This window comes from Salvelinus fontinalis, chromosome 24, assembly GCF_029448725.1.
Source record: "Salvelinus fontinalis isolate EN_2023a chromosome 24, ASM2944872v1, whole genome shotgun sequence".
NCBI classification, from domain to species: Eukaryota; Metazoa; Chordata; class Actinopteri; order Salmoniformes; family Salmonidae; genus Salvelinus; species Salvelinus fontinalis.
In genome coordinates this window covers 13,337,076-13,361,643 of record NC_074688.1, presented here as the reverse complement: position 1 = coordinate 13,361,643, position 24,568 = coordinate 13,337,076, and the positions used below count along the sequence as shown (strand labels likewise).

At 42.1% G+C, this 24,568-nt stretch overlaps 2 protein-coding genes across 3 annotated transcripts in view; both read right to left on the bottom strand.

The window, feature by feature from the left end:
* LOC129821961 (tumor necrosis factor alpha-induced protein 2-like) overlaps window positions 1-10,721 on the bottom strand; it is a 47,244-nt gene extending 36,523 nt beyond the window's left edge. Inside the window, exon 1 of one of the 2 annotated variants that reach the window (XM_055879739.1) lies at window positions 10,560-10,721. The gene's annotated coding sequence lies outside the window, so the exon portion shown is untranslated. Of the gene's footprint in view, window positions 1-1,381; window positions 1,639-10,559 lie in introns of those variants that run through there. The other variant, XM_055879738.1, reaches the window with a different exon arrangement.
* An 841-nt stretch (window positions 10,722-11,562) lies between these two features.
* LOC129821960 (protein phosphatase 1 regulatory subunit 14A-like) lies at window positions 11,563-24,561 on the bottom strand. Its single transcript, XM_055879736.1, has 4 exons — window positions 24,035-24,561; window positions 15,501-15,581; window positions 15,269-15,298; window positions 11,563-14,356 (listed from the first exon to the last, which is right to left on the bottom strand). The coding sequence occupies exons 1-4, from the start codon at window positions 24,230-24,232 to the stop codon at window positions 14,222-14,224; spliced, it is 444 nt and encodes a 147-aa protein (XP_055735711.1). The 5' UTR covers window positions 24,233-24,561; the 3' UTR covers window positions 11,563-14,221.
* Window positions 24,562-24,568: the final 7 nt, after the last annotated feature.

Below are 24,568 nucleotides of genomic sequence, written 5' to 3'. Positions count from 1 at the left end.
TCTTCAGAAGGGAGAGAGCGGGCATCAGGCTACTGCAGAGAGGCCAGGCCTGCCGTCAAGATGTGTCAGATATGAGGGGCTCCGTTGCGGCTCCATCTGGCCTAAGGCCACTCGCTGATGGCAGTGGTTAGAGGACAGGCCCAATATTGTTGGAAGGGCCCCAAAAACATACGGTCTTGTGTAACTTTCCTTGAGGACAGAAGCTGTTCTGAGAGTGACAGTGTTATGGAGACTGGTGACATGGGTAGGTGAATCCAAGAAAACATATTAGCAGCATAGGAAATACCTGTATGAGTAAGTACGATTACTTTGGAAAGGCTGCTTTTTTTCCTCAATTATTTCCTCATCTATGAGGTCAAATGTTTCAACGTGATTTTGCCCTTCAACGTCCTTGATTGGCCAGATTTCATCTCAATCAAGGCTTCCAATCACAGTGTTGGCTTTGAACAATGAGCTCTAATACCTTGCCAATCATCAGGATCATATTAAAGGATGAAGCAAAGCAGTTCACTATCATATCAGCATTGCTCAGTAGCTGCAACAGTTAACACAATGGCTATGCGTGCCCTACAAGACTTCTGCAAAGATTGTGTTTTTTTACCATGACACTTCTCTTATTTCAACATATTTAGGGCAGTAAATTGTTAACTGACACAGCGCTGGCTGTGAGCAGAGCTAAAGGGGGGGAGGGGGTAGATCTAAGGGGGGGGGTTTCTTTTTCAGGAAGTTTTGGGATTTTGGGTCACAGTCAGCTCATTTAGAGTTCAGTTCTCCTAAGAGTACAGAGGAATACATCATGAATCTCTTGAAAATGCTTGAGTTTATAAAGAGAGTTAATAAATCATATTTATTCGACAAAGGTTTGGCCTGAGTTGTCTCAGAATGAATATGATTTATTAACTGATCAGGTTCATCTCTAACGCAGAACCCTGAACTTGACTCTCTTTAGAAACTCTAGCATTTTCTACAGATTCAGGAATGAGTCACATCCCTCAACTAGCTACAGATTGTAACACCAGATAATGTGTAATCATTGTTCAATTGTCTAGTATTACAATCTGTAGCTAATCCCAGACCAGAGTTGGTCATAGCCTACTGCCACAAAAATATAACACAAATGCTAAAAATCGGAGATGATCTCTGCAAATACCTTTCAATTAAAGACCCCCCAAAATATAGCACTTTATGTTTCATCATACACAACAACACTGAAAACGAATTCATACAATAACAACGTCTAAATGTATCACATTTCCCTAGACATTACTGTTTGTAGGTTAATGCCATTTGTCAATGTCATCAGTGTCAGTCCATTCGTGACAAAATCAAAATGAATATCCAATAACAATCTGAGAAACACACAACAGATTAATCTACTTACATGATTCATGATTAGTCGCTTATTAAAAACATGCACCAAAAATACAAATAAAAGTGAAATCCTTGAGCTAGTCAAAACCAAGATAAGGTCGTCTCGTCAGGTGAGAGACTGCTGCGCTCAGTGCGCTGCGGAAAGTTTCATAAAGCTTCCACCCTTTATTTTCTGTGGGCTGGTTTCTTGACTCCTCGCCTATCGCTGTCACTCGCAGCAGCCGCGTTGGCATCGCGCAAAGGCATTGACAACTGTGCGACTGAAGTCTCCAGAGCTGCTGTTAGAATCAAGTTCCTAAGTTTTATCTTACAGTCTTGTCATGCCACTCTGTCTTTTCCGCGCGTTTCCATTAAAATAGTATACATCCGCGTAATGGAAGAAAAAACATAGATGGGATTCCCCTTGAATTTCCAATTAGGTGCTACAGTGCTACAGTAGGCTACCTGTCACATTATGACCCAGGCTCAGCCAATATCATGAGCTTCTGGCAATCATCCCAACTGATGATTTATTAGGAATGTAGACAGTTTATTCACGAAAGAGATGCAGTACGAAATGTTATGTGTTATGCATTACATTATTGTGTTATGCAAGCCTACCTATTATGACGAGCATTGATGGCAATATTCAATGACGGATATTGTAGGATAGGTGTTGCCATAGAGTTAGAAATTAATCCTAACAGGCTCCCTACACATACTTCTCCAAAAGAAAATGTCCACGAACCTCCACAGGATTGGTGGGTCCCCCGCGGGACAGTTGAGCTAACGTAGGCTAATGTGATTAGCATGAGATTGTAAGTAACAAGAACATTTACCAGGACTGATATTGCCAGAAAGCTTAAATTCTTGTTAAACTAACTGCGCTGTCCAATTTACAGTAGCTATTACAGTGAAAGAATAACATGCAATTGTTTGAGGAGAGTGCACAGTTATGAACTTGAAAATGTATTAATAAACCAATTAGGCACAGTTGGGCAGTCTTGATACAACATTTTGAGCAGAAATGCAATGGTTCATTGGATCAGCCTAAAACTTTGCACATTCACTGCTGCCATCTAGTGGCCAAAATCTAAACTGCGCCTGGGCTGGAATAATACATTATGGCCTTTCTCTTGCATTTCAAAGATGATAGTACTACAAAAAAACACATATTTTATTCTTTGTATTATCTCTTACCAGATCTAATGTGTTATATTCCCCTACATTCATTTAACATTTCCACAACCTTCAAAGTGTTTCCTTTCAAATGGTATCAAGAATATGCATGCCCTTGCTTCAGGTCCTGAGCTACAGGTAGTTAGATTTGGGTATGTCATTTTAGGCGAAAATTGAATAAAACAGACGGATCCTTTAAGACTGAACGTAAAAGTTCACCTTGTGCCTTGTGAAAGAATGGAGCACACCCCTCAACAGGTCAATGCCCTGTCTCTGCCCTTCTCTCTGGCCTCACTGGCCTGTAAGTTGTCCAGAACAAACGGCCTCAGCACGCGCTGAAAGGAAGTCACTCAAATACAAATCAGTTCACTCTCAAAAAGACAATAGGAGTTGTGTACGAGTGCGTCTGGACGGGATACATTTCATTTGTGGCTGCCAATAAGGACGCCATTGTTTGGAGCCGTGTTGGACGAAGCACCCCAGACAACATAAACTCCCGTTTTCCTCGCAATTCTGGCACTCAATATAAACATTGAGAAATCCGTTTGAGCCTGGGAGGCTGAGAGTACGGTAAACAATTGGGTAAAGCTTAGCCGCTGATGTATTGATGCATAAACAAAGGATGGTCCGGAGAGTACCCTTTGAGCCTGGCTGACCTGGAAAACCATCTTAACATTCTACAAGGTTAAGTCATGGGGGCAAGTCAGAGAGTCTAATACACATTCATTACAAATATTTACTCTCCATAGCTGGTGGACACTTTAGAACAGCAATGGTTTCTTCTAAGTGTTTTTTGCACAACACTCACCAAACAAGCATCAACCTTTTAGGGATTTTGACTTTGAAAATGGATGGTGATACTGATTAACCTGGGCTGCCGCCGGACACAGACTCTGAACCGGAATAATTAGTGGCACCACCAGTCACCTTGGCTAAGGCAGTTGGCCTGCAGTTCTGGACAGTTGTGTACTCAGTTACCCCACCTCACATAATGCCAAGTCATGGTGGAATGCCATTATGCATGATAACTTATTTGTCAGGACCAATGAGTTGCACGAAGATACACTACAGCAGGGGTGTCAAACTCATTCCTTGGCGGGCCTGGTGTCTGCGGGTTGAGAGTACTGCATGGATGAGAGTTGGAATGAAAGATATCATCTTTGCCACTTTTCAGCATTCCATTGAGTGAGTCCCCGCACGACCTGTCCCAAACAGACCGAACGAATCAATTACAGAGCAGCGATTGGATCTGTCTGAGTGGAAGCACTGTGAGCACACCACTAGTCAGGTCTGTTCCTGTTGATTGCCATGGGGGTGGCGAGAGGGACAGGAAACATGGCTCCTGGCAGAACATCTAAGGCCTGCCGTGAATACAGAGTGGCTATTTCACTGTGTGCCTTGGCTTCTATATGGAGGAGCCTGCAATTGGAGTGTATTTCAGGCTTTAGGGAACAGGAAAGAGCAACGCATAAGATTGCCTTCTTCATTGTTAAGTGCAACATTCTCTTTCTGTCTCTCCATCCCTTTCTACAAGCTGTCCCCACAGTCCACCTTGGCAGCGTTTCAACGGTTTCGCAACGGCCCCCAGCAGACCTGTTGGTTCATGTTGGATTCTAAAGGGCCAGATGTACTATTATTTTGGTTTTAGATAGTGAGTTATCTTCAGGTCATCTTCCTGACTGCGGAAGATAGGTAACAGAATGAGGGTAGTTCTAGTTGCTCAATACTTTTTTTATAGAAGTTCTACCACTGAGGTTGAGGAATTCCTAAACGAACAAGATTATATAATGTTATTAGAAAAGGGTTCCATCTTTTGTGTTAACTTTCACATTCTCAAACTCTGCATAAATGGGCAGGTAACATTTAGCTACTGATAAGCTATAAGATACTAAAAACAAATCCAATCAGGACATTTTTGTTGTTTGTCGCCATGGTTATGTAACATTCCCCAATGCAGGACCTGTGTGTGGGGTCAACGGGGGGCGCTCCAATCATAGCCTGCATGCATCCTGTACTGATCGCCCCACACGGGCCACAGGAAGCCCCCTCGGAGCACCTCTACCACCCCTCACTGAGTGAAGGGCCCCTATTGAATGCCCTCGGTTCATCAGTCTCAGTGCATCAATCTGTCCCCTGTCCCACTCAAACACACACAGCCAACAGCACAGGAGGAATTAAGGTTATCCTTTATTTGCGCTGACTGCAGTAAGTAGCATCCTGGTGCTTCACGATTCACCCATCTGGGGAGCGGATAGACGTCAAACTCGTTCCCTGACCCGAAGAGGTTCAGAGTGTTCTAATTCAGGTGGACGGAGGAGGAAGGTAGCCAGCCTATCACTCAGCAGGCGAGTCATTTGTAATGTAGACTGTAGGAATAAGAGGATAAAAAAGGATCTCACAGAACAATTTTTTGTCACCAAAGGGTGTGCTGTAATGGCTTGGTGACAAACATAATTATGTACAGTATACTCCCACACATCCCATGTTTCTCTCTCTGCCTCAGTTTTTCCTTCCTGAGTTCAACTCTTTTGTAATCATGACATTGGTTCCGCTGACCTTGGCAACATGGCCATGATGTCCTTAGTTTGGCAGGCCTTATTGTTGACAATTAAGTTGCTCTTTGTTTGTCACGTTTGTATTGCTTGCTTTTGTTTACGGGTCATAGTACACTGTGAACATAGAAAGACTCATAAGACCATGATTGTGTATTGAAACCATGAAAAGTAATGCCTCTAAGCTGGGATCTGGTGTTCGGAGCGTGCTGGAATGTAAACCCAATGTACAGTCAAAAGTTTGGACACACCCACTCATTCATGAGTTTTTCTTTATTTTTACTATTTTCTACATTGTAGAATAATAGTGAAGATATCAAAACTATGAAATAACACATATGGAATCATGTAGTAACCAAAAAAGTGTGAAACAAATCTAAATATATTTTATATTTGAGATTCTTCAAAGTAGCCACCCTTTGCATTGATGACAGCTTTGCACTCTCCTTCAAGTTGGTGGTGTCACGTCCTGACCATAGTTCTTATTTGTTTTGCTTGTTTAGTGTTGGTCAGGACGTGAGCTGGGTTCGAATTCTATGTTGTGTGTCTAGTTTGTCTGTTTCTGTGTCCAGCCTAATATGGTTCTCAATCAGAGACAGCTGTCGATCGTTGTCCCTGATTGAGAATCATATATAGGTGGCTTGTTTTGTGTTGGGGATTGTGGGTGGTTGTTTCCTGTCTTTGTGTTTTGTCTGCACCAGCTAGGACTGTGACGGTTAGTTTGTTTTGTCATTTTGTATAGTGTCTTGTTTTCTGATAATTAAATAATGGAAAGTTACCACGCTGCACATTGGTCCTCAGATCCTTCTCGCCTCTCCTCGTCTGAGGAGGAGGACGACTTAGACTGCCGTTACAGGTGGCAGCTCAGTTGCCACTAGTTTTGGCGTTACAAAGCAATTCATTTTAACGGTGTAGCTATCCACTTAACACACTTTATCGTCTGAAAACATTGTATTATCTCTCATAAGGTATTGTGACTGCTATATCTCCTGCATTACTGTACTGACTACAACATTATGTTAGATCACACCATGTAGCATCATTTAGGATAGACATAAACTTTTACATGGTAAGTTTTGAAGTACTGGTCAGATCGTTCAATGTTGAAATCTTTAGTGGGAACAGGTCTTGTTCCCTTGAACTGTCCTAACTTTAATTGTCTAGGTCTACCTGTGCCCACAGTTGTATTAAGGAGTGATTAATGGGGGCCTTGGTTGCATGGTTCTTCACTATGAGACATCTCACAAGAAGGCTTGTACCGGCCACTGTACATGGGCTTATATTAAGCTACTGTTCATATGTTGCATCTGTCATGACGTTGCCCTCGTTGGGTACAGCAAGCCCCATCCCCCTCTCCCTGCCTCTCCCTGCCCCCTACAACTAGGCTGCTGTGGTCAGTGAGGTCGTAAATTCCCAGGGAAGACCCTGCCTCATGGCCACACAGTATAGAGATAGAGTGAAGTTTCATAGAGAACAAAGCAATTTCTTCCACCTCACAGAACTTGAGGTCCGAACAACGTTTACGTTCCGGAGAAGGTATAAAAGATCGGTGAAGAATCCAGCTACGAACTGGTACAGCTACGAACTTTGTTACAACTTGGGGAAGCTCATGGGAGACGGTGCGGCCACATTACCATAACGCTGTTTATATAATAGCCTCAGATATGAGGTTTACATCTAATTGTTGTATAAGATGAGTGAGTATGATACTGTTTGTAAAATTGTGTAATGTGATTTTGGACTGTTTAATGAAGGAAACTCCAATTAACTTTTGAGTTGAACTAAATCAGAGGACCGCCCATGAACCCAGTTAGGGTCAGGCATCGTGGGATAGCCCCTTTTCTGCAATTCCGAATAAAACCCCAATCTTGAGAATTCCTCAAGTAGACCAGCTTACCTCGATAACGAGATGGCCAAGGTTTGAGACCAGACTGCTGAATCTTTTAACCATACCACGTGGTTAAACTCTTAGACTATCGATACCGACAGAATAAGAACAAGTCTTTGATATTAATTACTAGTCTGCAGCTAGGAATTCGGGTATCATTGAACGCGAAGAACGACAACCGCCGAAACCTCCATTCTATAAGGAAATGAATGAATGTCACTCTGAACAATCCATCCTAACCACGAGAGAGAGAGAGACTATCTGACCACTGTGACTGATAGAAAACTGAGGAAAACATTGACTAGGTACAGACTCAGTGAGCACCGTCTGGCTATAGAGACCGGTCATCACAGACAAACCTGGCTGCCCAGAGAGGACAGGCTGTGCTCACTCTGCTCCAGAGGAGAGGTAGAGACAGAGGTGCATTTCCTACTACAATGTGACAAATACTCAGACCTAAGAGCATATTTCTTTCCCAAAATTATAACTCAATACAAAGAATTTGAAACTATAAAAGATGAAGAAAAAATCTAATATTTATTGGGTGAAAAGCCAAAATGTGCAGTTTTGGCAGCCAAATATGTGTCCTCCTGCCACAACCTGAGGGACAGCCAGTGAAAAATGCAAAGTAATATTGATAATATTTCCCATTTAGCTTAGTTTTGTTTTGTCTTTCATACCAGGTCATATGTCTTCTCAAGTCATATTGACACTGGTCTACTACTGTTGCTTTAATTTATTGTTGTTCTGATTAATATTGTTGTTGTAGTTGTTGTTAATGGTAATCCCATGTCCACTACTACTGTTATTATTGCTGTTGGTCCCACCATTTATTTATATATAAATATATATATATTTTGTATATATATACATATATATTTGATTTTTATTTTTCGATATGTATACTTTGACAATGTAAGTAATAACGAACTTACCATGTCAATAAAGTCAATTGAATTGAGAGAGAGAGAGAGATACATTTACGACATTTAGCAGACGCTCTTATCCAGAGCGACTTACAAATTTGAAAGTTCATAGATATTCATACTGGTCTCTCTGGTCCCGTGTGGCTCAGTTGGAAGAGCATGGTGCTTGCAACGCCAGTGTTGTGGGTTCAATCCCCACGGGGGGTGGGGATTGAACCCACAACACTGGCGTTGCAAGCACCATGCTCTTCCAACTGAGCCACACGGGACCAGAGAGAGGAGAGAGGACGGAAACTCTCCAACAGAAACTAACTTTTCAACAGTGATCAAGACGACACACTGAGCGTAAATATATATATTGATTGCAGTTGTTCCTGGATGAGTGAGCGTTCATGTGCAAAGGATTAGCATTTCAATTGTTATAATTATCAGCTCTGTAGTGACTTCTCAGCTGACCCCCACTCCTCGTTTAGTCCACCAAGCCGCCATGCCGGTTTAGCCCACTAGGGCACATTCCCCTATAATTTCTTGTAACCATATTTACTTTGTTTGTTTGTGTGTGCATTTCTGTGAATTACTTAGTTAGTAAATAAATGATTTAAGACAATTGATGTATGGATGACTCATTGTGAAGACTGGGTTCGTGCAGATAACCAACAATTTACGACGTTTGGAATGAGACTAACGTGAGGTAAAGTAAATAATTCATTAATCAGAAGACTATTGATCAGATATGAAAATATCTGAAAGGTTATATTAGGAAATTATAACTTTGTAATCTGAATATTTTCCTTGGTGCCCCGACTTCATAGTTAATTACAATTACATGATTAATCAGTTTAATCGCGTAATACTGATTACAGAGAATCTTTGATAAAAACTAAAAGTCTTAATTTAATGATAGTAAAGACACGGCACATCTTTAGACTTTGTCATTGTCGCTCTAATGTTTATAGAAAAAGTTATTGAGATTTTCCTGTGACTGTGCGTGCATCACGAACATGCAGGGATAAACAATACAGACAACAGAGATTCCCTGAAGGCCACTCAGATAACCATCAGTGACTCATCAGATTGCTACTCCCTCAACACTGGACATGTGGTCAGCGGTCAGTGTAATTCAAATGTGCTACACCGCATCAAACAAGGCTTTTTTTTTTTTTTGAAACATTGATTAAAACGGCACCGAAGTCAGAGCTTCACCCACGAAGTTCTGTTTTAAAAAAGTACAATGTACTCTTCACATTTCATCCATAAAACATGATAAAAACAGCCAACAGATGAACAGCTGTGGATAGTCCACTATGTGGGCTGTTTCTAGAAGGACTAAAGTTAAGCAAATCTGCTCTGTATGTACAGTGCATTCAGAAGGTCATCAGACCCCTTTACTTTTCCACATTTTGTTATGTTACAGCCTTATTCTAAAATTGATTCAATTGTTTTTTTCCCCTCATCAATCTACACACAATACCCCATAATGACAAAGCAAAAACAGGCTTTTAGAAATTATTGCAAATTTAATTAAAATACTTTGTACTTTGTTGAAGTACTCAAGTACTCAGTACTTTGTTGAAGCACCTTTGGCAGCGATTACAGCTTGGGTATGACGCTACAAGCTTGGCACACCTGTATTTGGCTGTGTGCTTAGAGTTGTTGTCCTATTGGAAGGTGAACCCTATTAGATGTTCCAGAGCCCCAGTCTGAGGTCCATCAAGGATCTCTCTGTACTTTGCTCCATTCATCTTTTCAGAGTGACCATCGGGTTCTTGGTGACCTCCCTGACCAAGGCGTTTCTCCCCCAATTGCTCAGCTCTAGGAAGAGTTTTGGTGGTTCCAAACTTCTTCCATTTAAGAATGATGGAGGCCACTGTGTTCTTGGGGACCTTCAAAGCTGCAGACATTTTTTGGTACCCTTCCCCAGATCTGTGCTTCGACACAATCCTGTATCGGTGCTCTACTGACAATCCCTTTGACCTCATTCATGGCTTGGTATTTGCTCTGACATGCACTGTCAACTGTGGAACCTTATATAGAGAGGTGTATAAATGAGCAAACATTACGAAAAGCCTGTTTTCAATTTGTCTTTATGGGGTATTGTGTGTAGACTGATGAGGATGTTTTATTTTATTTAATCCATTTTAGAATAAGATTGTAACATAACAAAATGTGGAAAAAGGGAAAGGGTCTGAATACTTTCCGAAATGCACTGTATATTCATGTAGTTATCTATGTATGGCTTTTCCTGATCCACAAGGCTTTGGAGCCCTGTCTGTATTATAAGTGCTGCAATACATGCTAACAAAATACTGATCTTGGCAGAAGTTGTATTTAAATTATGTTTTTATATAGGCCCTAGTAGAGACACAACAGCAGACACATAAATATTCCATAAAGACTATACATGAAACAACAGTGATATACTGTATGACTCTGAAGAAAGCAAACAGAACGTTATCCACTGAATACTGCCGCTCTCTGGTCTCTCATTGGTCTCCGCTCTGACCAATACGGAACCAAAGCCCTGCTCTCTATGAGTGGGTGAGGACACATGCTTCTGAGGGGAACTCTGACTGTAGCCAAACCAAATCAGGGGCACCTGGACAACATGAAACTGAGATGAAAAGTCTTAAATGGCTTCACCCGGACCCAGAGTCCAGCTCTTACCTTGTTATGCTGTTAAGAAGAAGATCCCTGTGGTTCTCACAGCAGTGGCATCCCTGGCCACACGAGCAATGTAGCTGGTCGAAGTGGGTGTGTGAGTGGCTGTGTCCTCGTAGGTCCGACAGCTCAGAAGTAATGCCTGCTTCTCTGTTCCAGAGGCTCGTCTGGACTCCAGGGCTGGCGTTGGCCATTTCCTGGCTATAGCGCAAGATGCTTTTTCCTGAGGAAGCGGGCCATCCCATTTTTGCCCCCCCATCCCTGCCTCCTCCTCCACAGCGAGCTACAGGCCCCTCAGGGAGAGAGGCTGATTATACTAATTGCCTTTAGATGCCTTTGGAGGGGGGGTTATTGTGGCTAGACTTTCATTTAGTTTATTAATTTGCTTGTTTGTTTTAGACCCATATGTATATTGAATCCCCCCACCTCATAGAGATGATCTATTTTAAGTAATCTACTATAGGCAACCCCCTATGCCCTATCCACCGGATCTAGGATTTGTTTTGGAGTATTCTCCCATTACCTAGTTGTTTTGAACTTTGTTTATGAACGTATTCTGCAATGAACACACCTACACACGGATGTGGTCATAGAGTTCATGTGTACGCTCTTTGTTTGAGGCCCATGTTTGTTTATGTGCTTTGAGCATCTGTGAGACTTTGGGATGTATTGATGCTGTGGAACAATGCACTTGGAATTCTAACCCTTTACTGTATACTGTTTGTCCAGCCTACTTAATAGCCTTAGTCTTTTGGATCATGAATTGTCAACCTTTTGAGTAGTGTAAAAAATGTTTTGGGGATTTCCTCTCATTTTAACATTCTGTCATAAAGAGCACATGTTCAACTTCATAAAAAGTGTTTTCCCATCTCAAGAGGTTACATTTAGTACTATAGTGAATGCCTATTAAGTAACAGGGTTGATGATTTCATCTTAAAACAGAGGTAAATCCCCTTGTGATGGGGGGGAATGGAAGTTTGTTGTGCGCAACAGGGAGAGGCGATTGAAATTAAGCGTAACAATTTTTATTTTATTATTTATTTTGACATTTACAGCCTGTCTAACTACGGGTAACAGGGTTGACATCTTATGTTCGACCCGCTCATTTCCCCACCACAAAACACCAGAACATAGCCAAAAATAGTAGAACCAGCTCACCTGCTTTTACTCTATGTTTGACTAAATGTTCAATGTTTGGTTAGATGTTCAATGTTTATTTTGAGAGAAAAGAATATTTGAAAAGGAATAGTTTCACCACATAAAAACGAGAGTTCAGTTCACGTTACAGGGTTGACTTTCAAATGAGGTAGACATAAATTATTCACTAATCACATTAAAGAAATCATCATTTTCAGAAATGACTTTGACTTTGTCAAAGCAACAAAATACAATGATGTGAAAACTTGGGAGAAATTTGCAGATTAAGTGGGTTAAAATCTTCCTAGAAGTCACAGAGGGTGCAAGGAGGGACATGTCAAAATGCTGAATTTTGACACTTTAGCAAGTCTCAATTAAAAAAAATCAAATTTTAAATAGCAATAATGTATGTAGTCTGTATTAAAGGGGCATTTATTAATATAACCGGCTTTTAAAATGCAATAGTTGTGGACAATTTCTACTTCAAATATCAAAGGGACGCAGAAGGCAATCATTTTGTGGAACGACCCTTACAAGGTCTAAATGCATACGCATAACAAACCATCATGTCAACGGGGAAAGTTCACTTCACAAGTCCATCTGATTCCATGATCATGACACACGAAGACATTTCGAAATGTGCACCTTTCAGACCAGAAGTCCTTAACGCCGGGTGGAATTTGTCATGTTTACTTCACAAACATAGACAAAGGTGTGTTGAGCCTGGTTGGTCTGTGTCTGGGGGAACAGCGGAGCTTCAGCAACAAACAGGCATATACATACACAGAGCGTTTTTTGAGCAACGGAAAATTCCACAGAAAATTGTTAAATTGAGGCTAATGTCCGTAGCATGATGCTGAGCTAAAAAGAGATGCCCCATGATGTACTACAGTACCCATAATGCTCTGTAAGCGGTTGTATCTTACTAAAGACGTTCCTGAAGCTGACTCTATGGTGTCCTTAATATAATGAAAGGAAATGTTGACTTGTGTTCTCCTGCCATCTACAGGTTATTCCAATGAACCATGACAGTCTGTCAGATTAGATAGTATTGGATTGGTTTGAGCAATAGTTCATACTGTATGATTGCTATGATAAAGTTATGGGTGCTTGAAAAATCTGACCCGTCTCTGATATTACATGCATCCTCAGGCTGACACTTCAGTTAGCATCATAGGCTTCTATCTATCTACCTACCCTCAGTCACACCCTAGCAATCTATTTACAATGTTAGTAAATGGGTTGACCCCTATGGGATTAAATAAACACCCTGTTTGTCAAATGCGTGTAGAGTACTGTCATGCCAAAATGTAATGTTGTAAATTATTCAGTACATTTAGCCAGAAGAGGGCGCTGTTTATCCATACGACTCATAGCGTAATTATTATTATTTTTTAAACACGGGCCTTCTCTATGGTACAGCAGCATGTAAATACAGCCTTTAATCTATAAAACACTATGTTGGTAATGATTCAAAGTTACTCTAGGAAACATTGAATTCAAAATGTATTTAAACCAATACAACCAACCGAGATCTACACATTTACAAACCGTGTTGAAGTTTTTAAACATTAGGAAACATTTGTGTACCTGAGGTGGCACATAGGAGTACAGTAAAGCAGTTGGGTTTCTATCCTTCAGCTGACTGAAAATCCTCTACAGATATACAATTTGGTAAGAAATAAATGACCTGGTGTTCCTGACAGCTTAAATGTTATCTTAAATTATTCTTAATAGCAATCGAAATCAAAACCAAATCGAAACCATCTTTGAGTGGCAGTTGACAACCTACCAAGCCATATTGCTTGGTCTTCATAAAAAATATCCTTTGTATTATTATCTATATGGTCATTCAAATCATTGGGAATATCACAACAATATTTCTCCCCTTTTTAATATATATATTTTTTTTCAGTTGACCTCATGAGCTATTGTCTCTTCTGTTACTGGATGCAGTTTGAAAATATGGTAGACCTGCTTATAGCGAGGAACCGTTGACTAACCCATTGGGGTATATGAAGAGCTCTATAGAGTCTTTATTACCTTCAGACTGACATTGGCATCTACAGTACATTGCTGGACTCTTTGGTTCTGGTTTATGAGCTAAACAGAATCAGAGGTGCATCTCACAACATAAGACCCACTGACCAACAGTCGATACCCTAATGAGTTTCCCAATAAAAGCAATTCAAGGAAACACAGAACACAAGTAGCGATCCAACAGAGAGCAGCATATTTCAGACACGGAGTTGACAAAAATAAAACTGAATTCATTTGACATCGTAGAGGTACAAATGTTGCAGAGACTGCCTGTGCATTGTGGTTGTGTGTGTGTGTGGACAGAAGATAAGGTGTCTGCAAAGTTTGTTATAAGTTGTCACATCTGGCTAGCTGTTTGATGTGTAGAGCACAGTGTGTAGAGCACAGTGTAAAGACCAGCAAGACCCCATGTTTTTCAGATGAGGTCCGTGGCATCAGGCTGAGGAACGGGGAGTCGGGCTCTGGGGTTGAAGGGTAACATAACAGGGCCTTCAGATCACCTCTCGGTCTGCAGAGTTTTGCCGGTTGGGGAAGATGTGTAGCTGGGGTTGTTCGATGCCATTGTTGTGGAGGTCCTCCTGTTTCTGCAGCCCATGGAGTTTCAACACCAGCTCCTTGATGAAAACCTGTGTGTGCAGGGGAAAAGGGCAGTCGGTCAACATACGAAACATGCTCGGAATGGATACAGTGAAAGGCAGTGACACACAGCGTTGGTAACGTTGAAGACTTCAGTGAAACAACAAGGAAACATGTTTCAGAGAGATCACTTAATTTCGTGTGTATGATATCAATGTGTGTGTGTGTGTGTGTGGGGGGGGGGGGGGGGGGGGGGGGGTCAACATAGTGTTACTCAACCTGTCTGTTGACAGACTGACTACGAAGGATACAGGGACAGTGTGAGAGAAAGACCTCGCATATGAGGGACAAGACTAGCATTGTCAGCTACTATGTGGAGTCATCATTGGCTACTTCTGTTCCTGAGAGAAAGAGCGAGGTGATGATCGAGAGAGGGAGAAAGGCAATGATGTAGTACTTGAGTTTAAGACTTGGACTCAAGTCACAATTTTCATGAATTGTGACTCAACTCAGACTTGACCAGTGGTGATTGGTCCTTCTATAATGACATCATAACCCTGTTCTCTGATTGGTCCCTTCATAATGACTAGGGTTGAAAAATTCCAGTAACGTTCAATAAATTACCTGGTTTCCTCAAAATCCCAGGTTGGAGGATTTCCCAAAATCAGGAGGGAATAAGAAAAAAAATCCAGAATCCTTCAACCAGGACAGTTTTGCAACCTTTATGGTCATGGTCATAACCCTGTTCTCTGATTGGTCCCTTAATAATGACTTCGTAATCCTGTAATCTGACTGGCCCCTTCATAATGATATAGCCCTAACTGCTCTCTGATTGGGTCCCTTCACCATGACATCATTCTGTATAGTCAGTCTATGGACATAAATGGCATAAAATACTACCCAAAACAATCTTAAAAACACATGGTTAGATATTCCTCTTTTATATAGATTACCTCACTTACCTCTGTGTTATTGCACGTGAGAAACATTTCCTGGAAAAAAATCCCCAGACCAAATAAGATTTTAGTTCATCTGGCCAGCCTGCTGCTGAAACAATATATTTAAAATAGCAACCAAATATACAGCTATTACTGTTATTCCCACAATCAAAACAGTACAACTTGTTCACACAGCTTTTAATGGATAAAATGATCAAGTCCACAGATGATTTTGCTAGTGAGTAGTACAGTTCACCTGGAGCCTGTGCGTTCTCTCCTCGTCACTCTTCAGGTCTAACAGCTCGTCAATGTTCACCTCCTCTGGCATCTCCTCCTCCTGGGGACACAAGGTGACCGAGTGTCAGTCAAACTGTCCACCCATCTGTAGGCATCCTCCACTACACTCCACCCAGGGCAGTATCCTAACATACAACATCACATACCCCATATGAAAAGGGACAGGCTCAGATACAAGCATATAACATACGTCAGTCGCAAAAAAAGGACAAATCAGGTCTTGCCATGTTCTGAGTTGCGTGTGTCTTACAGACACAGAGGAAGAGCTGTGCGTGTTTTTAGCGTGCAACACACAGATTTTCCACAGACCCTGAAGCACTGCAGTGTGTGTGTGTGTGTGTGCGTCCATGGTGGCTGTTGAGTCAACATATGCATGATGCAGGATGGTGATGCGTGGGCTGGCAATTAAGGGCTAGGGATGATTGGGGGGGTGAACTACACTGGTGGCCTGCTGGAGGTCATTTTGCAGGGCTCTGGCAGTGCACCTCCTTGCACAAAGGCGGAGGTAGCGGTCCTGCTGCTGGGTTGTTGCCCTCCTACGGCCTCCTCCACGTCTCCTGATGTACTGGCCTGTCTCCTGGTAGCGCCTCCATGCTCTAGACACTACGCTGACAGACACAGCAAACCTTTTTGCCACAGCTCGCATTGATGTGCCATCCTGGATGAACTGCACTACCTGAGCCACTTGTGTGGGTTGTAGACTCCGTCTCATGCTACCACTAGAGTGAGAGCACCGCCAGCATTCAAAAGTGACCAAAACATCAGCCAGGAAGCATAGGAACTGAGAAGTGGTCTGTGGTCACCACCTGCAGAATCACTCCTTTTTTGGGGGTGTCTTGCTAATTGCCTATAATTTCCACCTTTTGTCTATTCCATTTGCACAACAGCATGTGAAATGTATTGTCAATCAGTGTTGCTTCCTAAGTGGACAGTTTGATTTCACAGAAGTGTGATTGACTTGGAGTTACATTGTGTTGTTTAAGTGTTCCCTTTATTTTTTGAGCAGTGTATTATTTAGATGGCTGTGCCGTCTTGGAATCGGTCAAGTGCCCCCATAATCTTAGGATTTAGTTTCAGTAGGAACACTGCATGTGAGGAAATGCCTTTGAGGAGAAGGGAGAGGAGAGAGAGGAGAAAGGAAGAAGGGGGGAACGAATGAACCAGGCTACTACTAGTCTAGGTATGCTGCAAGGACGGAAGCCACCACCAATGCCAGACATTCTCCATCACAGATAATGAATACTATGCTTTCTCACGGCCTCCTAAAATTGGTCATACTCAGTGCCTTCAGCTCCCCCCAAGTCTCAGAGAAAAGCAGAGACTATTTCTATAACAGTCTATGCACTTAATGATCTGTGACAATGTCCCAAATGAAGTAACTACACTGAAAAAATATATTTTTTAAACACAACAAGCAACAACTTCAAAGATTTTACTCAGTTATTTATTTTTAATTTTTTTTAAAATCTATTAAAATGAATTCAGTAGGCCATAATCTATGGATTTCACATGACTGGAAATACAGATACTGTATGCATCTGTTGGTCACAAATACAGTACCTTTAAAAAAAAGGTAGGGGCGTGGATCATGGTGTGACCACCATGTCTCATGCAGCGCGACATCTCCTTCGCATAGAGTTGATCAGGCTGTTGATTGTGGCCTAATGAATGCTGTCCCACTCTTCAACGGCTGTGTGAAGTTGCTGGATATTGGCATGAACTGGAATACGCTGTCATACACATTGATCCAGAGCATCCCAAACATGCTCAATGGGTAACATGTCTCGTGAGTATGCAGGCCACGAAGAATTGGGACATTTTCCAGCTTCCAGGAACTGTGTACAGATCCTTGCAACATGGGGCCGTGCATTATCATGCCGAAACAAGAGGTGATGGCGGCAGATGAATGGCACGACAGGATCTCGTTTACACTGCATCTCTGTGCATTCAAATTGCCATCAGAAAAATGCAAATGTGTTCATTGTCCATAGTTTGCCTGCCGATAGCATAACCCCACCACCACCACGGGGCACTCTGTTTACAACGTTGACATCAGCAAACTGTTCACCCACATGACGCTATACACGCCATCTGCCCGGGACAGTTGAAACCGTGAGGAGCACACTTCTCCAGAGTGCCAGTGGCCATCGAAGGTAAGTATTTTCCCACTGAAGACGGTTACGATGCCAAACTGCAGTCAGGTCAAGACCCTGGTAAGGATGAGCACGCAGATGAGCGTCCCTGAGACAAATTTTTGTCACAAACTGTCAGAAACTCTTTGGTTGTGTAAACCCACAGTTTCATCAGCTGTCCAGGTGGCTGGTCTCAGCTGATCCCGCAGGTGAAGCCAGATGGAGGTTCTGGTCTGGCATGGTTACATGTGGTCTGCAGTTGTGAGGCCGATTGGATGTACTGCCAAATTCTCTAAAAGGACATCGAAGGCAAAGTGGCCTTTTATTGTACCCAGCACAAGGTGCATCTGCGTAATGATGCTGTCTATGCTGTTTAATCAACTTCTTGATATGCCACACCTGTCAGGTGGATGGATTATCTTGGCAAATGAGAAATGTTCACTAACAGGGATTTAAACAAATTTGGAACATTTCTGGGATCTTTTATTTCAGTTCATGACACATGGGACCAACACTTTACATGTTGCGTTTATATTTTTGTTTGGTATAAGATGTAGTCGCCCCGAACACACCCCGTTTTCAAACTGCTTCTCTCATTCTGAACAGGAAAACATTCCACAGTGGCTTCTGGCCAAACGTCTCATGGTGAGATTCCACCTTATTTATTTTCCCCTTGGGGCAAGTCTGCTCATTGGCACAAACAGCAGATTCAAAGGGAATTATTCATGATGTGCTGCTATCAACATAGTGAGCCAAAAATGAACCCTGATCGTTTTTTTATTGCCCTTTTTGGTAATGCAGAGATTCTTTGAATAACATATGGAAATTGATGAAGACTGCAAATATCACTTTAGACTAGATGGGAGGCTGTTTTCAGAACCTAATCATCAACCACAGTACACAACAAAGACGCGCGCAGGTGACATGTTGACTAGTGACACTCATGCAACAGGCCATAGGAGAGTTCAGTCTGACCTGAATGCTCAGCCGTAAGGCTAACCAGCCCCGTTGGGTCTGTCTGTGGGTGCCGTCGGGGCGGAGGGACTTAGTGATTCGGATACCGGTAGTGTAAAGGTCCGTCCAGGCAGATCCAAGCAGTCCCTTCCTACCCAGGCATCCCTGACCTTTCTTTCAACTCCAAATGCCAATGAAATACTGTCTCGTTCTGCCCACACACACACAGGCATATATAAAAAATAGTCACGTGAGCAAGTCCACAATCACTCTCATAACACACAGACAATGTAATACATGGTGTTGTAATATAAATATGCAACAAAACGCCACGTGCATACCAGCAGATCTATTCCGTAATCTGGCAGGAGCTGGTAAAGAAAATCTGAATTCAAACACTAACATCAAAAATGATTATTGTAATGCTCAACTCATGCTGGGGATAATGAGGCTCAGTAAGCAGCTAAAAATCACATTCCTGGCAGGGTTGAGTAAACACAGCCTCCATCGTGAGACAAACATGATGACTCAGGCCTGTCAGGATGCGTTAAGTCACTTCAGGCTGATGCAATGCTTTAAAAAAAAAAACGATTTAAAAAAAGAAAAAATGGGATTCAACTGCTTTCATTGTCCATGTCTGGATTTCACATTATGCTTAGACCAAATTAGTTTTCTGTGAGGGGATGTGTGATATCAGGTGGGCTAATGTGTACCATCCCTTTTCCTATCATACTTGTGCAGGAGGCTAATAGTAAAGGTGAGCAGACAGGTGCAGATACAGCCCTCTTATGTAAAAAAAAAAGAAAGAACAAAAGGGCACTTTTGTTTGGTGGCATAATATATTTTGTCTCCGTTCTCTCGTAACTTTGAATGCAACGAATTGGCCATCAAAGTAGACCATTTCTCAAACATATTGCTGCACTCTTCCTGCATACACTAGTGCGAAATTAATTCCACCAGTAGGTTTAAAGCAAAGACTAGTTCGCGAGCATAAATAACTGATTTGCGATGATCTGACGATATAGCCCACCCCAGTATATTTAGCAGTCGTTGATTTCCAGCAACGATAATTTTAACAAACTCCCTTTCATTTGTGGTTTTAGTTTAGCCTGCACTGTGTGATGACTGTGTTTTTAGCAGAACATTAAGGCCTGTTAAAAAACTAAAATTGGCTAAAGGGGCAGTACAATTCTATGAACGCAATTAAAAAGGTGAGAATGTAACACCAGCAATAATATCATGTATAGGTGGTACTTTGAAATGAGTATGGCTGGGCCCTCACTCCTCTGTAGCAGAGACAGAAAGAAAATGGGAGCGAGTCATTCCACCCAGTTTCACATCAGTCGAGGGCTCGAAAGGCAGCAATTTAGTCCACATCACTTCCAGGCCAGTGGGTTGAGGGTAATGTGTTTTTTGTTTGCTTGGGTACTCTGGGTGTAATGTAGTCCACTGGTCCCTGTGTCAGTGTCCAGCTGTGCACCTGTGTCCATGTGTGTGTGTAATGTTTTCCATAGCCAACACCCTGATACAGTAAGTGGTCTGTCCCACACTGGTGACAAAAGGAATCTGGGTCAAAATACCCTGTCAGGTTGAACTGAAGACTAATGTAAAGTAAATGCATTTATAAAGGGAAGCGACCACACTTTAAAAATGCACATTAATTTCCATAATCCATTGAGGTGGAAGGTCATAATTTATAAAATAATTTAAACCAATCAAAATACAAATTAAACATTCAGCCTCAATACATTTCACTGATGAGCCATTATACTGCACTGACACAAATGTCTCATCGTTAAAGTCATTGTTGTGGGTCAGTTTGTGTACACCATGTTAACCCTCAAGTGTTGGGTTTCCTTTGGAGCCTGCAGTATTGACAGACGCTTATCTGGCTTGACTCAAGTTTCCAAACCACCATTTCCTCCAACCCCTTTCATTCTACCATTGCATATCCTGTAACAGGCCGACTGCTAAATGCAGACCCACTACAATATCCATTTACCCCTAATACAGTACATTAGCATGTCATTTCCAGATTCATGATTGTTCTTCTCCGTTTAATATTCATATCCTCGTTACTGCCTGTATGACATGCCATTACACGTTTCCTCTCTTCTACCGTTTCTCACACCTTGTCTGTCTAGGCCATCCCCTGCTGTCACATCCTAACAAGTCATTCCTATTCAAAACATCAGCATAACTAGTTTGCACCAGGTGCGTTCCCACAGTTACTTACTGCTACAGCAGATAGATTCTACACCTGCATCGCTTGCTGTTTGGAGTTTTAGGCTGGGTTTCTGTACAGCACTTTGAGATATCAGCTGATGTAAGAAGGGCTTTATAAATCAATGTGATTAATATGATCTAGCACTGGGGTGCGAAACCTGCAAACACTCGTCCCGCCGTGGAATGAGTTTGACAGGTGATCTAGTATTAATTACAACAATATTAGCATGTGGTCAGAGCACTGGCAAAATGTATCAGTCAAAAAATTGACGGTTTAGCGCCGTCAGTGAAATCATGGTTATTGATTGGGTGGGTGACTTCATTTCCAAGTAAAAACCATAATGGTAGAGATATATGAACGGCACGGATTTCCAAGAGGTTCTCTCTACACCAGGAAATGGGCCTGTTCCTCACGAGATTGTTGACTGTTTCATCTACATAGGCATGCAAATTAAATGCATTTCCATTAGATTATTCATTTATCACTAAATTGTGGACAGCTGTTCTGGTTCAAGACATACACAATTATGTGATTTAGATATTTGATGAGTCTTATGAGATTAAGTTCCATGTCGTCGACAAATTGCATTCGTCGGGGAACCAGCTGTTATAGATCAGTTACAATAGATGTTTCACATCCATTAGATATTCATTGTTCCTACAAAAGTAAACAATTGCACTCTAAAAACCTTAGTTTGCCGATGCTTTTCTCTCCCAGTTTGCAGTGGTAAATTGCATAACAACTGGCTGTCACATCTGTGTGGCTTAGTGGGCAGTGACGACTCAATAGAATGGTTATAAATGGCTGGGTGTAGGGGTGGGACTAAAAGTGAATAGACCTCGAGCCTCGCAGATAGCAGAACACTGCGGGGGTCTTAATCTGGGCCTCCGATTGAGCGTTGATAGAGCGTTGATACGAGACTAATTGCCCAAGCAATGTTCTACATTCAATGCTTTGAGCTTCAACAACAGGCTCTGTGATGGGGGGAGGTAATCTCTTTGTGCTATTTGGTGACATATGGGACCCTCACTTCCTCCAACCCCCCATTCATAAGAATCATCCCAGGAGACAAAGATGTCATCGATCAATAACTGGGATAGTTAGCATCCATTCAGGCCTGGTCAAGGGGTTTTCACGTTGCAGGGGCAGCCAGTGTGGGCTTTGGTCTAGGAGGAAATTAGTATGGGGGATATCTGATTACGCCATCATTACACATGCCTGTTCCACTATCAGCACAGCAATTAACTCATCAACAAAATATATAAAGCTGTTGCCATGTGTTTGTGAGAAAGCATAAACATAAAAAGCATCCACAAGAAACAGAATGGTACACTAGGTCAAATTGTCATGAACACTAAATAGGATCAAAAGCTATATTTATATATTCTCTATTCTTTATTAAGTGGTTATAGAGATACCCTATAAAATGATGGCTCATTGATGCAGCTTTTACTGTCATTGTATGTGTCAGGTGGTGGTCTTTGCAGAAGACACATTGTTTTTACTACAATGTTTCATTACGATGTTATAAATTGGATGTCGAGAGTAGATGCTGAAAAAAAAACACCCAGAAGGCTGTGGACTCAAATAGGTCTCCACACATCATACAAACAGAATTTGACACAGGGCGTCCAATTTCTATAGTTAAATACATTCTGAGCAGGAGATGGTTGTGTCTGATGGAGAGATTATTGGTATGGAATAATCCCAACATCTATACCATAGCACTGATCCCATCCCTACATCAACCATCCTCCCCAACCCCGCTCAGACTCCACCATGAGGTGCCTTGGCCCAACGCCCACCAACATCCTTTGGCGGCCCATGCCCTCGCTGGTGATGCCACACACCGGACCTGGTCCCCCAGGATCCCCCTGTCGTGTCAGCCAGAAGCCATAAACACTCAAGGCTGTCCATGTAAAGCATCAAGCACCAAGCCACAGACCAGTTATGTTTCTGGGAGCACTTTCAATTGGACCTCTGATCTTTCCGAAGTCACCCCAGGTAGCGAGACAGCATTTCCCACTCACAGGGAGTATACTGACCCCTCCATGTCTTCCAATGACTGTCCATCCCCTTACATTCAACAGGAAGGGAACAACATGAAAGGAATCTACCATATCTACATTTGTATTTTTCCTTGGATGCCAAGTCTATTTTTTGTGCTAGGTCTTTCCACTCTTTGCTAATATTAGGAAGCATGCCAGGCAGGTGTATAACACCTTGGCTGGTGCTCTTCCTACAGCAGAATAAACCTGTTCAACTGTGGTGTGTGAAGTGTGATAGATATTCGTTCAGCTAATAAAATACACAGACAACACCCTCATTTCCTTAATGACTGTAGAGAAGGATGACATGCTAACAACATTGATGTCATAGGCTAACAAGGGTGTAAAGGGAAAACAAAGCTTGACATGGTTAACCTTATTGTCCTCTGCACGTGCTCCATGGCCTTGCTAATAATGGCTTTGTAGACAATTCTAATCCCGCTTCTTCTAGCGACAGAGAAATGTTTGCTTTTATTATTAACTAAATGAAAGGTGTCCAGTCAATAGTGTATGATAAGAAAACACATGCACAATACTATTATTAATCTGGATTTGATGAGACCATGAATTTACCAATATGACAGCCAGTGTTGACTCGACAGTCAAAACACTAGAAGGCATCCATCTACACATTCTTGATTCATCGATTGTCAAGCAGACAGGGCGCAAGGAGACAGGGCAGCCAACCCCCCCATGTAAAATTGATTAACGTCGTAGCCACATCCCATATGGTAAGTGCACGAGGCAGTACGATCTCTGAAAAACAGACTTAATGACATTCTGTGAATAGTTGTATTTACATATCTTGAGACTGAAAATAAGCCTTTGCTGCGTACCCGCTCACAACATGACTATTGTGTTCCCAAATGCGCCAAACCGATATATTCATTATAGCGATTAAGTCCCACTGAAGAGTGATGTGCCACGCTACAATGGATTTCGTACACCGAAGCTGCTGCCAAAGTCGCTTTATGTCATTCAGTGGACACTGATGCTAAGATGAATAATTGTTATTGCGTAAAACCCGTTTTGTATTCTTACAATAAGTCAAATAAACGTTTCCCATTGGTAAGTGACTGTATACGTAGCCTATCAATAGAGATCCGTTTCAGTTCAAATTGATGGGACTCACCCTGCCCAAATAGAGCTCGTCCAGACTACAGTCAATCCACTTCTCCACATCCAAGCGTCTTTGGAGCTCCTTTCTGTTGTACTTTACCGTGACCCGTGCTTGCCTCTTCTGCAAGCTAAGCCCCGGGTCCCTACCTGGACCCCTACTCGGGGAATGGACCTTGTTGTTACACCTCCTCCCGACCCGGTTCGCGGCCATATCCACTTCGGATCACAGACACGTGCAAACGGTGGCTAGAGAGTGGAAGAGGTGCGCTATCATTGGCAATAGTAGGGCACTGCTGGAGAACTCGGCTATGGGTCCTAGTGCCCCACCCATACAGGTTCGGGAAACAGTTGTGCGCCGAGAGCAATGTGATAAGTATTTAATTGAACTTAGCTCTGTACAATTGTGTCCATAAGGAAGTTCTACACTTTCTGAGTTATTTAGTATTCTGGGGAAAGTACAATGAGTCACCATGATGGTCACCACTATTTATAAATGATTTACCCTACACATAAGGAATGTTAGAGTCCTCTACTGGCCAAAAGGCCA

Bases quoted from the DNA above. Each gene is read 5' to 3' on its own strand.
- LOC129821960 (XM_055879736.1), bottom strand. From the start codon at position 24,232: ATGGCCGCGAACCGGGTCGGGAGGAGGTGTAACAACAAGGTCCATTCC. The intron at 15,299-15,500 runs GTGAACTGTACT...ATTTTTTTCCAG, and splicing joins AGAGAACGCACAGGCTCCAG to GAAATGTTTCTCACGTGCAA. The intron at 14,357-15,268 runs GTAAGTGAGGTA...CTGCACACACAG, and splicing joins TCACGTGCAATAACACAGAG to GTTTTCATCAAGGAGCTGGT.